The 14,978-nt window shown below is 40.9% G+C and overlaps 1 protein-coding gene across 1 annotated transcript; it reads left to right on the top strand.

The window, feature by feature from the left end:
* tgfbrap1 (transforming growth factor, beta receptor associated protein 1) lies at nucleotides 1–10,656 on the top strand. Its single transcript, XM_084065690.1, has 13 exons — nucleotides 1–183; nucleotides 1,592–2,307; nucleotides 3,456–3,650; nucleotides 4,138–4,292; nucleotides 4,448–4,530; nucleotides 4,919–5,099; nucleotides 5,256–5,416; nucleotides 6,408–6,465; nucleotides 6,546–6,689; nucleotides 8,510–8,656; nucleotides 8,786–8,945; nucleotides 9,082–9,542; nucleotides 10,153–10,656. Exons 2-13 carry the CDS (start codon nucleotides 1,611–1,613, stop codon nucleotides 10,339–10,341), a joined length of 2,631 nt encoding a protein of 876 aa, XP_083921816.1. The 5' UTR covers nucleotides 1–183; nucleotides 1,592–1,610; the 3' UTR covers nucleotides 10,342–10,656.
* Nucleotides 10,657–14,978: the final 4,322 nt, after the last annotated feature.

The following is a 14,978-nucleotide window of genomic DNA, read 5'->3' as shown; positions in this document are numbered from 1 at the left end:
CAGCTGAGGGGAGAGCCAGGGAGAGAGGAATCTACTGGGCAGAGCATCTTCCCTGGGGAAGGGAACCATTCGGAATTAATTCATCATATCCACTGTCATGTCAGTGGACGGTGTGATGTTTTGACAGCTTTCCTCAATCAAATGATCTGCTAACTTCGTTAGCCACAGCTGAGCTCTAACTAGGTAGGTAACACTGAAACACAGGCTGACTCTGCTAATGTTAGCCTAACTAGCAAGCTGGCTGAAGCTAGCCAGGCAGTGTTGGCTACATTATTGTATACCTAAACGTGGATGTATTTGTTAGTGGGAACAGACGTTTAACGTGACTAGATCATATTACAACAATGTTTAGTTAACGTTAAGTTCATGATGCGGACAGCAAACGTTGATGCTAACTTCAGTTGAGCCTCTGCTAATTGAACTAGCATCCAGAGAAGAGTTGTTAGCTTGCCAAAATAGGTTAGTCACCCTTAGCCGAGGCAAAGCATTCTTGTTTTAGATGTCAAACAAGTACAGTAGAAGAACATTAGCTACCAGGTTGAGCAATTGGCAAATCTATGACCAGGTAAACTTGCTGTTTTAAATTGACTCAAATAACATGAGAAGGCACATTGAAAGCACACTACTTCCTTCTTACTGATACAGGGAAAGTACAGGAGTGAATGAGTGAGAAGTAGGGGATGTGGGTGAAAAGTATCCAGTAAGTTCACATCCCCTGGACAAGATATGAAAATCTGCATGGGCAGGTCAAAGAGAAACGCGTTGCCCTCCCTCAACAGCTATTGCTGAGGTACCCTTAGAGCTTCTCTATTCCATTGGTTCTCAAAGTGGATTGCAGGGACTGTCAGGGTTCCTTACAAGTCTGACTGTAACTCTGACAGTATACAAATGGAACGGTTCCATTTGTATACTGTTTGAGTTAAAGGGCAAGACCACTTTGGTAGAGGTTTGGGTTGCGTAGTTACCTTGCCATGATGTAACTCAAAAGGTGGACAATAAATCAGAAATAATTGCTCCATTGTTTAGAAATTGATCATTCAAAATATGGTCCTCATTGACTTACATTGTACGATAAAACAGCTCTCAAAGTCACTCTTTTAGCACGTAAACGAACACAAACAAAGTTGATTCAGACAATATAGAACATCACAAAACCCAGTACTGTTTTTCAGGAAGTTGACATTTGAAAAAATAAAAATAAACAGTACTGGGTTTGGTGATGTTTTATAGTGTCTGAATCAGCTTTGTTTGTTTACGCGCTAAAAGAGTGAGTTTGAGAGCTGTTTTACCGTACAATGTAAGTCAATGTGGAGCATATTTTGAATTATACATTTCTAATCAATGGAGGAATTGTTTTTCATTTCTTGTGAGTTGCATCATGGCAAGGTAAACTATACAACCCAAACCTCTACCAAAGTGGTCTTGCCCTTTAAGGTTAGACCTTGACATTTTAAAGTTTGAGAACCATTGCTCTATGCAGAAATATAGAAAAGGCTTACATTGGTAGTGTTGATCTGTGGTTGGATTTCCTTAATTCTTTAATAACATGTGGTGTTGTGACGGTTATTATATTTTACTTTGCTTTCTACAGTGTAGATGCCTTGGTGGAGATGAGTGTGAAGGCCTTTGAGCTGGTCCCCGCGGTGGAGCGAGACCTCCTGATGGGTGACAAGGCTCGCATCAATATAGAGTGTATTGAGTGCTGTGGCAAGCACCTGTACGTGGGCACAAATGACTGCTTCATCCACCACTTCCTCCTAGACGAGGTCACCTCCTCAAAAGGGAGACTGGCTTACGCTGCTCAGAAGCTGCTGCAGAAGTATTTGGGCCTGAAGAAACCAGTTGCCGAGTTGCGGGCCGCTTCAGCTTTGGAGCGTCTTATAGTCCTCTGTGATGGAATAGTGTTCCTAGTCGATATGGTCACGTTGGAGATGGTGCCCTCCGCGGCGGGGGGCGGGGCAAAGATCAAAGGTGTGGCAACGTTCTGTATGAACGAGAACCCAGTGAACGGAGACCCGTTCTGCGTGGAGATGGGTGTGATTTCATCCAGGCGGCGGACAGTGCAGATCTACATGGTGTATGAGGACAGGGTTCAGCTGGTGAAGGAGGTGACCACACCCGAACAACCCTGTGCCATCAGTCTTGATGGTTACTTCCTGTGCCTGGCTCTCGCTACACAATACATGATCCTTAACTACAGCACAGGAGCCTCACAAGATCTTTTCCCTTATAACAGCGAGGAAAGGAGGCCAATTGTCAAAAGGATTGGCAGGGAGGAGTTCCTCTTGGCTGCACCTGGTGGTCTTGGTGAGTTACTTCAAAAACATGTTGGGGTTGTTTAGAGGTCTTAGCTGGGATTTGATCATATATACAGACGGGTGATAAATCAAAGGAAAAGCAAATGTTATGAAGTGGTTAGGCTACCACAAGCTGCCAGAACAGCTTCACTGGTGCAGTGAAGCTGTTTGCATAGATTGTCTCTGGAAGTCTACTGAAGGGATGGAACACCATGCTAACAAAAGATATTCCCTCATTTGGTGTTTTGACGATGGTGGGGGAGAGTGCCAACACGTTGGTCCACTATCTCCCAGCACCACAGTAAGGATGAAACAAAGGGTAAGGATAGAAAGTACAAAAAAGTATTACTACTTTTTAGTACTTAGTACTTACCGTACTGTACATAGTTACAGTACTTACCGTCTTTGTACATAGTCCAAATTTGAAAGCCTGTAACTTTGAGCTCTTCAATTGGGTCATGAATTATGCTGTCACTATATTGCTTTAAGCACCATGGAAATTAGCTTGCACTCACGTAATGGGTAGGATGTCGGCTATTTGAGTACTAAAACACAATATCCTATATAGTACTATACGCATAGCATTGATGTATGTTGGAAAATGGATTGATGCATTCATATCAACATTTTTAGAGGAGTTGGTTTCAGAATTTACTCGGAATAGAGTACGGTAATCTCCACATTAATGTTTCAATTTCATGCAATTTATATGTGAATAATACATTTGTTTTAGCAAGGACCCTCAAAGAGCCATAGCCTCTGGCTGTGTCCCCCCTATTGAGAAATGTCTTTAAAAAAAAGATGTCAAAATTGTAACATTGTTACAATTGTTAAAATGTGCTACAAGCTCACAGCACGTTGCGATGTAGATGGGCTATTTGTCCAATAATGACATGCCCAAAATAGGGACTCCAGGTTGACAGTGGCTAGCTACACTGGCACAATAATCGTATGTACTGCATTTGAATTGATCTACTGTATACATCATTTATGTTCACTTCATTTTCCTCTCCTTTCCAAATTGGCCCCCGAGGTGGCCCCCACTTATTCACTTAATAATCACTAGCCCTGTGGGCTAGTGAATATTTGTCATCTTCATGCATAACTCAAAAAAACACCCTTTTCTCAACCCCTACACTCTCCCACATATACCATCAGGAATGTTTGCCAATGCAGAGGGAGTGTCCCAGCGTGCCCCTGTGAACTGGGCAGAGAGCGTGATTGGTGCAGCTGTGTGCTTTCCTTACGTGGTGGCCCTAGATGAAGGCTTCATCACCGTGCACAGCATGCTGGATCAGCAGTTAAAACAGACACTCTCATTCAGGGATGGACACATTCTGCAAGACTTTGAAGGTATCCTCTCACACATGTTTTGTTCTTCCTATTTTTTCCTAATTACTTTGCATGTGCAAATTCCAATGACCATTTGGAATTTCAAATTGGGTAAGAAAAACACCAGTTTGGTATGTTTCCCATTGACGGCACTGTGCTCTTGCTGATTTTCGAAGGCAAATTAATCTTAAATTTGAAACCATAGATAATGGTGCTTCCTGTGGTAGGCCTTCCATTAGTAGTATTTAATATAATCCTGAGCCACAAAACAAGAGATTACATTTCTCATTTAGGTCCCAGGCTGAAAATAAATCACCCTGGCAGGCCCTAAATTATTTACTCTTGCATTGTACCTGATCTGTTCATGTTAATATGAGCACATTGATCTCTTTTGACCCTTTTTGTCCATCCCACAGAAACGTATAGGGCTTTGGTTAACAGATGTGTATATTATATGGAGAGAGAGATGGTGGTCTGACCTGTGCATTGTACTGTATGTGTGCTCTAGGGAAGGTGATTCTGGCTTCCACTAAGGCGGTGTACATTTTAGTGCCTCTGCCTCTGGAGAGACAAATACAGGACCTGCTGGCCAGTCACAGAGTAGAGGAAGCACTTACCCTCACAGAGGGAGCCCAGAGAAACATTCCCAAAGACAAGTTCCAGGTATAAATTAGCATGATATGTACACTTGGTAAAATCACTTCTTAAAACACACAATCTATTTTGTAATATAATACATTAACTATATAATAATATATGTTTTAATGTTGTTTTTTATTTTCTTTGTTTACTTACTTATTGTCAATTTCCTTTTACAGATTTTGCACAAAAGAATCCTCCAGCAGGCTGGCTTCATACAGTTTGGCCAACTTCAATTTTTAGAAGCAAAAGAACACTTTAGGTAAGGGTTTTATTTTTGAGGTTTTGCTGAGACTTCTATTGTACTTCATGCTGTTCTGTGATTAAGATCTTCATTATCACTCAGGCCAAGAGTGTATTTGGATTGCCTTAATTACCTCAACTATAAACTGTTTGATAGTCTAATTTCTCTCTGCTGATCGGATCTTGGATAGCTCAATTTGAAATGGCCTACAAGACAGAATATTAAATGATTTATACAGTTTACCTTAGTCACTCTATTTATTCCTAGATTGTTTCAATAGATTAGTCCTAGATGTTTGGATCCGTTTTACTCCTAGATAGAAATAAGAAAAGCTTATGTACTGTATTATTAATATTTAATAACGTAAAAATAGCAATTAATTAGGCCCTTCCTTTCTTATTTTCAGGAAGGGTCAGTTGGATGTGCGGGAGCTGATATCTCTCTACCCATTGCTGCTGCCAGCCTCCTCCTCTTTCACACGCTGCCACCCTCCCCTTCACGAGTTTGCCGACCTCAACCACTTGGCTCAGGGGGATCAGGAAAAAGTGCTGCGATGCAAAAAGTTCCTCATCACATACTTGGGAGAGGTAAACAGAAAGGAAAAGGGCTGTATTTACATTGACTTCTGATGTAACACCCTTTGTAGAACATTTATCCTATAATAAATATGTTGCTGTCGGTGCATAATGTGAATTTGTGCATTGAATATATGTACACAGTTCTGTCGATATCTGCATTCCCAGGTTCGGAGCACAGAGGTGGCCAACGGCTGCATAGAGGACGTTGACACTGCACTGTTGAAGCTCTATGCTGAGCAGGACCATGACAGCCTGCTGGACTTGTTGGCTTCCGACAATGCCTGTCTGCTTGCAGATAGCGCCCCCTGGCTTGAAAAATTTCACAAGTGGGTATTGCAACTGCTACTTTGGGTCTAAGATCGGGCCCTTCATTGTTGTCTCCACCATGCCGCACTGCCAAAGGCCAGAGATTATGTTTTCGCCCCTGTCCGTCCGTCCGTCTGTGTGTGTGAGTTTGTGAGCAGCTAATCTCCGGCACTGTTGGACCGATCGGCATGAAACTTTGCATGCACACTCCCGGGAGGCTAAGGAAGAACCTCAACCTCATATTTCGGCCTGTTATAGCGCCACCAGATTTCTGCAAAACACATTTTTTTATATTACTCCTACAGATTTTGTCCAAACCTCACTCAAATCGGTACACATTATTTATCTCTATAGTCATATGATCAAGACGTACGTTTTTTCATATTGCATTCTGATTGGCTTCCAAAGTTTGCAAGAGTGATGTTTTGCTCAAAATGCCACAAATCATGGCTGATTGCCATGAAATCTTGCATTCACACCAGGCCAAGAAAGAACCTCCACCCCAAATCGTCCTCATTGTAATCCTCATTTTAGCGACCATTTCACATGAACTCTTGAACCGACGGTCGTTCAATAAAAAAAAAAAGAATCCCTGGATTCTTTGGATCATGACGCACCGTAAGCATATAGGCCCCGGCCATTTGTGCCAGATTACATATTCTGCCGTGTCACATTTCTTCACAACTTCTTCACAACTTTTTGCTACCACTTCTATAGATTCCGTCCAAAACTCACACAAATCGGTACACATTCTCTCTTGAGGCTATGGAATCCAGATGTAAAAGGCAACTTTTTCAGATCCCATTCCAATTGGCTATGACTGCCTTCCAAAGTTAGCAGGCCTTGGGTAGGCAACCCGGCCTGGCGGAAACCTGTGCTCGGAGGAGCACACGTTTCTAGTCCTGTTTCTGTTTTCACTTTAATCAGGTGTTGAGTTAGTATAAAAAAAGAAAATAGGAGATCATGAGAAAGATAACTTAACTTTAACTTTTATTTCTTCCTCCATTTTAGATATTTTGCACTTGGACTCCTCTATCGTCATAGTGGGCAGGATTCAGCAGCACTACAGGTATAAAAGGAAATGGTTTTAAAAGGTCCTTCAAAATCTGCAGTACCAATGTGACATTCTGTAATGACTTCTCCCTCTAGATGTGGATACGTGTAGTAGATGGGGAACTGCAGGACACCACAAGATCAGACTTATACGAGTATGTTGTGGACTTCCTTAGCTTCTGTACAAATCTGGACCTCGTCTGGAAGTATGCAGCCTGGGCCCTGCAGAAAGATCCCATGGTATGTAACTCACACCTAATGTTTTTGAAAATGTCATTCAAATTTAAAAAGGAGTGACTTTTGCTAACTGTATTTGCCACTGGCCTCTTCTTATTGGTTCATTCTAATCATATTACAGTAACTATAACCGTCTGCTTTTAGATTTTCTTTTTTGCATCCTAAAACATGACGCAAATGTGCAAGTCAGTTGCACATGTGCCTTGCACAAGTATTCAGACCCTTGAATTCTCACATCTTACTCAATTACAAAGACCTTTTATTTAAAGACTAAACATTTATTTTATGATGACATTATTGTTATGGTAGAATATATTTATATTTGTATTCAACTCCTGTGCCTTGGAAGTACTACGTCTACACAGATGAAATAAATTGCTCCTAACGAAGGAACAGTTGCCTTACCATTGACCACTTCCCTGTGAACCATTAAATTAACTGTCAAGTTTTCTGGATATAAAACCCCCACTCTGTTTTAAGGATCAATGGTCAGGCTGTCTGAAGGAAAGGTATTAAAGTGAAGACAAAAGACCATATGGAAGTTAGAGATTATGTAATACAAATCCATTTTAGGATAATTTGGATTAGGATAATGGTACAACAATACCTAGAGAGCTCCTAGAGAGCTCTGCCAAAAACTGGCTTGTATGGGAGGGTGGCAAGAAGGAAGCCTCAAAAGAGAATTACTCATGGGATAATGTTTCAAAGCACTGTTTGTGGTGCAAACCTAATACTGCCCAATGCCCATACTTCACGAAATGCCATCCCTACAGTGCAGTGTGGTGGTGGCAGCACCACCATGCTGTAGCGTAGGGAGGCTTCTTGTTCAAATTAAATCAAGAATGGGTGGAGCAAAATACCTGGAAAAGAATCTAGAGAAAAGAGAACCTGCTTCAGTCTGCTAAAAACCTGGCGCTTGGGATAGCATTCAGCAGGACAAAGATCCCAAGCCCAAGGCCACAGCAACATTGGAGTGCCGTGGCTCAAGAGCAAAAAGTTCAATGTCCTACTGTGGCCCAGCCCCAGTCAAAGTCCTCATTGCAATCCCTTTGAGAATCTGTGGCACTATTTGAAAACTGCAGTCCACAAAGTGTCATCCAACCAAACTGAGCAACCAACCAATGAACAATTATCACAGCCAAAGCAAAGCAAAGTTTGTTGTTTACCCAGGGTGTCGGACTAAGTACGAAACTTGTTTCGCATGGAAGTCTTGCTCAAGGGCTAATCAGCGGTGATTCATGATCGATGTGATGAAATGGGGAATCGAACTAGGGACCTTCCGGTATCAAGGCCGCCCCTCTAACCACTAGGCCACCGCTGCCACTTGAACAAACAGTGTGCCAAACAGTGTGCAAAGCTGGTACATAACTAATGTGCACTACCAAATATTAATGTATGGGGTTTAATTAAGTATGCAAGCAGCATATTTCAATGTTCTTTAAAATATCGAAAACGACTAATTTCAGCTTTGAAAATGTACTGTTAAAGCATAGTTTGCAATAAATAAAAATACCTATTGGAGGGGTTACCTGGTGGCTCAGCACTGATCACGTGCACCTTGCGAGCGCAAGGACCCAGGTTCAACTCTGACCCTAGTCTTGTCTTGCTTGTCTCTCCTCTCACTCTGCACTAGACTTTGCTGTCTCTCTAAACTGACCTACCTGAAATTAAGCAAAACAATGCCAGCAAAAAAGTACCTCTTGTAAGACAGGATTTTGAACTGTCAAGGGCACTGAATACTTTGTGTAAGACACTGTATTTCTCATAAAATAGTAAAACAAAAGTGTTAACCTGATAACTTTTTGTTTTCATTGTGTTCTCAGATAGGTGTCCAGATCTTCACCAAGAGACCTGCCAGTAAAGACCAGTCAGGTGAGTTGAACCCTGATGACGTCATCACTTACCTGGGGAAGCACAGCCAGGCCCGGCTGATCTACTTGGAATACCTGGTGCTCGAAAGACGGTTACAGGTATGGGAAACAGACATACTCAACACTGTGCTGGAAAAGACATGTATCTGATGCAGTTAATCAGAAATCTGCTGTCTGGAACCTTCTGAATGTCACTAAAACTTGTGCTCTCCATCCTTCTGGCTGTAGAAGGAGAAGTTCCACACACACCTGGCTGTGTTGTACCTTGACAGGGTCTTGTCACTCATGTCGCAGTCTCCAGCACCCGAGGAGCAGGTGACTAGGGCCAGAGAACAACTGCAGGCTCTGCTCAGGGAGTCAAATCTGTACCGTGTACAATTGCTCTTGGGTGAGACAGCTGTCTTATAAATGGCTAAAGATCCAAAGACGAATGCTTAAACTTTGGACCAAGGTCCGAGGACTTCCTGGAGATCTTGGTGCAGGCTTTCACCCTGATTGTTTCTCGTTCCCCCTGTTCTGTTTAGGTAAGCTGGAGAACTCTGAAGAGCTGCTGCTAGAGCGTGCAACACTACATGGGAAACAGGAAGAGCACGATAAGGCGTTGCAGATCTTGGTGCATCAGCTCAAAGACTTCAACTCCGCTGAGGCTTACTGTATATGGGCCGCTACTTCTAAAGGCTCCGATTTCCGACAACACTTGTTTCACCTCCTGTTGGGGGTTTATCTAGACAGAAACCTTCATGGAACCTCCAAGATAGCTGGTGGTGGTGGAGAGCTGGAGATGGCTGCAGTGGATCTACTGAACCGCCATGGGGAGGTGTTTGATGCGTGCCGGGTACTAAGCATGCTCCCTGAGGGCTGGTCACTGCAGCTTTTGAAGCCCTTTTTGGGTCGTGCTGTTCGGGCCAGTATGCATGCCTGCCGAACCTCCCAGATTGCCTTGGGGCTGGCACGCTCTGAAAACCTTCAGCTACAACATGACAGGGTGAGCACAACTAATTTATTTATTTTCAGATTTTGTCATAGCTTGATTATTTTGTGACCTTTTTGTAGGATTATTAATCAGTCACTTCATTTTCAGTTTTTATTTTATTTTTAACCTTAATGTTTATCTTCTGTTTTCTTCGTTCATGTTTATGTTATTGCAACATAAATGTATTTATTAACCAGTTCCTTCAGTCACTGTCCTGTAGCAATTAAGCAATACTACACGAGGCCATGGTATATCATGCATGTAATCATGATCTGCCACAGCCTTGTGTATTATTGCTTAATAGATTACTACGGCTGATATATAACCGCCTCAAATGTATTATTGCTTTTAGAAGACAGTTGCCAGTGATTTTCAACAAGACTTACTGACAGTTTTAACCACAAATGTTGCTAACCCCATCTAGAGTAGCAGTAGGTTATCTTGATTACACAACAGAGAACCTCAATGTGTTTGGATAAATAATTTGCCTAATGTAAAAAATAAATAAATAAAACAACTTCAAAGATTTCCATGTTTTAGGTGAAATGAATATTTATTTAATTAAACGATAATGTTATTAATCAACTGAATATAATGTTTTCTAATATGCCATCTCTTCCAGCTGAAAGAGCGGAAAAATCCAGTGATTGTGTCAGAAACGAAGGGATGTCACCTGTGCCACAACACCTTCAGTGAACCTGACGTGGTATGTCTGCCAGGTGGAGCACCTGTCCATACACACTGTGCTGCCCAAAGGGTGAGAGACTCTCCCACGAAGAGACTGTTAACCAATAGCAGCAACCATACATGAGACTCCATCTACTGAGCCGCAGTGAGGTTTGGCTGTGATTGGAAGTGCAACACACAAGTCTGACACGTTACGTTTGTGATGGTTGAGGATTATGGAGCTCACAAAAAGCACAGAACACCCATTACCCTGACGAATAGAAGCAACCATGGAGGTCACTGAGAAAGGCAAAGCTGTGTGTGTGTGTGTGTGTGTGTGTGTGTGTGTGTGTGTGTGTGTGTGTGTGTGTGTGTGTGTGTGTGTGTGTGTGTGTGTGTGTGTGTGTGTGTGTGTGTGTGTGTGTGTGTGTGTGTGAGAGAGATGAATTAAGCTATTTATTCCAGTGCCGCTCTCATACAGCCCTTTCACACTGTGATGTAACAAACATAAATAATTTACTGCCCCTAATCTACATTCATATAGAAATGTCTGAAATAAGGCTTTTGCTAAGCTGTCCTTTTCTGTGCTGGTATTTTCATAATTTGATAATAGATGTTCTGTCTACAGTACATGTATTCTGTCCCAAGGACATCGGACATAAGCATTTTCCTAACAAAACTACATGATCCTATGTTTTCTGTCGAGGTGACTTGTTCACATTGTCTTGTCATGCTCAGTACATAAAACTAATCTGGATGAATGATGAAATGCATCAAAGACTCAAGATAACGTCATTGTTTATGAAACTTCTGTTTCTGTCTGTGAATTTCAGATCAGTGTCACTCTTCAGCCTAAATTATATTTTGTCATTTTGCTCAAATTAACAGATTCACAACTGAAGAACAATGTATCACAAAGCATAATTTAGGCTTTATTACAGAGTCCATTACTCTGTTTCTATACTTGTCTACAGACGATGTTTATTCAAACCATTTATAAGCCACATTTGATAATTTGTCGTACAACGGTGTTGTGTAATAATAGCTGATCTACAAGCTCACAACGTGTCGCATCGTGACACGTTGTGAGCTTGAAGGTCTGCTATTTTTTGTGCATTATCTCTATTATGACATGCCCAAATTAGGGAAGTGGTTAAGAAATAATGCACTCAGTAGAGTGCAGACCTCCGCCAAGGTGGAAGTGGTGGTGGAAGGAAAGGTCATGGGGTTACAAAGACTACAGTATATGTGTCCTCTTGGTACGAATGTGCACAGCAAAGTTAATTCCAATCCAGCTATTACTTTTTGAGGTTTGGTGGTCAGACACACTAATGGACCGGGATGAACGTAACAAAGTGAAAATGAAATGAGCCCTGCTATTTATGGTGGAAGCTAGCCATATGGTAACAATAATGGGAAATCCTATAGTAGACTAAATGATTGACCTCAGTCAAAACTAAGCCTCATTTGGGGTTCAGATAAAGACTGGGAGGGTTAGGATAGACAGAAAAGGACATCATGTCATGTAAACACAAAACATAAAGATAGAACTTTATGGTTGACGTCCTTTTAATGATAATGTGAAACCTGATATGAAATGTCATATGAAGTTTACACATACAGGTCTGGAAAAGCTGAAAATAACATGTTTTCAACCATATATTATGACAAATTCTCCCAACATAGATGCGCACACAACAAACTTGCTTTGTTATATCGTCTTTGCTACACTATATCTGGTTGGCTTGGACTTGTATGGTCAATGCAACTAATGCATCTTACTTGGGATGTATCAAGAGGGATCAATAAATGATGCTCCTCTGAAAAGCTTGGCATCACAGGCATTCTGAGAATCTGTGGGTGGAGGCATACGCATACACCGTCTACCAATGTTATGGTTTGAAGTGTGGCTGCCAACCTGTGTGACACATCTATGCCCCTTTCTCGCAGCTTTTCTCTCACTCTCGACTATGCTGTCCCCTAAGCAAAAATGCTCTAAATGTAGTCACTTTATGCCAAAATGGGAAGTATACATTTGTTTAGCTATCTATCGGCCTATGGTGAAAGGAACGTTTTTTTTCTCTCATAATATTTCAATAGCAAAAGTAACAGCTTTCACAGACTACAAATTATGCATTCATTGTTGCATTTGTTATACTTGGCTATGGCTATACCATATCCATACTTGGGAAAATGGTACGTCATTTCCATTAGAATATATGAAATGTCTGAAATATCCTACTGTAGCATGGATACCCATTTAACAATAATGGCTGAAATCATCTTTCATTAATAGCCTAAAACTATTACATGATCAGCCAGTGTAGACTGGCTGATCCACAAACCAAAAACAAAAGGTCACAGATAAACTTAAGGGTTACTCCTACTAATTAAAAAAAAAAGGTACCGTCTTCTTTTTGGGTAGGGTATGCCCTATAACTAATTCACAGAAAAAATAAATTAATCAAATTTGTTGTAAAAGCACAGTTATATAAACAAGATAGTTATCAACAAGAAGGTTATCAACAGAAGTTACCTTTCCTCTATAGACTTTCCTCTATAGACTAAAGGGTGTGTGATTTTTCAGTTTTGCATGATTTTCCTTTTCTTGCACAACGGTATGTCATCAGCTGTTTCCAGTCTCAGTTGTGGCACTATCTCACACAATGGCACTCCATACAGACTTGAGTCAATTGTGGAAATCAATTGTGTTGAAAATGATGTTAATGGTGTGCAGCTGCATGGTGAGGTAGGAAACTGAGTCCTTAAACTTTTGCTTTCCAACACTGTGCCAATCATCCATCCTAAACTCCCGCAAAAATCAGCTATCATCCCAATCTTGAAAGTCTGCTGGGATGGTCATGTCAAGCCTAAAAGTTGTCTATCGTCCTAATTTTTAAGGAATGTTAGGTGAGTAAACAAAACGAGAAAAACAATGGGGAGAAAACAGTTTGTCTGCTTTATTGTTTGCCATTCAAACCAATCTTAATCGATCGATTTGTTTAACAACAAAGCCTTTGCAGGTTTCCCATGTTTCTGTAGTTCCCGTGCTGTTGATTTTGGCCTTTTGTAAATTGCACCCATTTCTAGATGGAAGTCTGTCTAAATCTGGGCATATTTCTTGGAAGATGATTCACAAATTGTTGTAGATAGGTTAATTCAACATGGCAAATTCACAGCATATGCACAACATGGAAGAACATTATAAATGTAGCTTGCTGAACAATCCCTCCAATAACAGCCTATCATGACTTTAAATACTTTTTAAAAGAATTAATGTGGAAAAATCTAAATGTATTTTATAAATATATCTATACTAGTATGTATATACTGTATTTATACCTGTTTGTTGCTTTGTAAATCAATGCCAATGTGGTTGGAATGTACAAACTGTAAAGCCGTCCCATTTTAATAAACATAAACTGTATGCTAACAACCCATAGTGTAATAATTATTTTACATTTCATAGTAAAAGTGCTGTGCATAACAATCCATCTCTAATCAAGATTATTTCATGACGGGAGAGGTGCAGTCAAAAAGTAAGGATTCATCACAGAAGCTACTACTATTGATTGAATCATGTACCACCTGTTAGGAACCTGTTGCAAGGTACCTTGTAGGTAGATCTAGACCAGTAGTTCTCAAAGTGGGGTCTGATGACCCACATGGCTCCTTGAGGGAGTTTACAGCGGCCTCCAGTAAAATTAGTTGTAGCATCAAAGTCAGTTTAACTTAACAACCCTATTTCATACATTAGCTATTAAGAAATTGTGACATCTTGAAAGATCTAAACACACAACTCTTGCCAAGGACCCTGAGCAATTCATTTAGATTTTATTGTGGATGTTATGGCACAAAGACAAAGGGTAATATTCAAAGCCACTCTAGAAGTCCTCTATTAAGTTCTTTATTAACAATGTAATTACAGAACTGTAATGTAATTATAGAACTTGGGCTGGTTGATGCATATTATCCCCTGAGGTCCTAGTGGTGGCAGTAACTCTTCAAACAGGACCAAGAGACAAGTTCGGCTTAGTCTCGCGTATCCAGACAACTATTCCACAATCTCCGAATGCTATGACTGGAAGCATTTGAAAATTGTTGGAGGCAATAGTCTGGCCACGCGAGACTACGTTAGGCTACACATTGTTTGAGGGTAAAGAAAAAGAATGATAAAGACCTGCTTGTTTGAGGTAATACTGTAGACATAGCATTAGATGGTAAATAATTTGCTTCACAAGTAAACAGAATCTATTTTATGTCTCCAATTTGCACAAAGAACATTTCAAAATGGGCTTCTTATAGCAAGACTTTAATGCCTCTGTCAAAAAGCATGTAGGCTACTGGGTGGAAAAATCCACCACCACACTAATGGGAAATAAGGTCACTCTGTAATCTTATCACTGCATTTGTTGTGCTGTGCTACAAGGATACAATATCCTGGTCTTTTAACTTAGACTGAACAAAAAATTGGTTTGAGGGCTTTTCTCATGGCCCACTGAATAGGTTGCTATGGTCTGGGAATCAAAAGATTACATTTTAAAACCCAGAAATGCAGTTTTGTGTCCTGTCCTGGTTATCTCCTTAACCGACATGACCTCCTGGGGCCCTCTAAGGCCCTCTCTTGCTCTAGTCTGGGTCTGTACTGATTGCTGGTCCTGCTCTGCATCTGATTCCAGCTGTATATTTGTTTCCGAATATTCTAAACTAACTAAATTAACCAACCAAACAGACAGACAGACATTTCAACCTCATTCTGTAGCTTTCACTCATTCAAGTCAG

The sequence above is a fragment of the Gymnoscopelus microlampas genome (assembly GCF_963454915.1).
Source record: "Gymnoscopelus microlampas genome assembly, chromosome: 1".
In the NCBI taxonomy this organism is placed as follows: Eukaryota; Metazoa; Chordata; class Actinopteri; order Myctophiformes; family Myctophidae; genus Gymnoscopelus; species Gymnoscopelus microlampas.
Note: the sequence above shows the minus strand (reverse complement) of the source record. Positions and strands in the feature narration are given on the sequence as shown.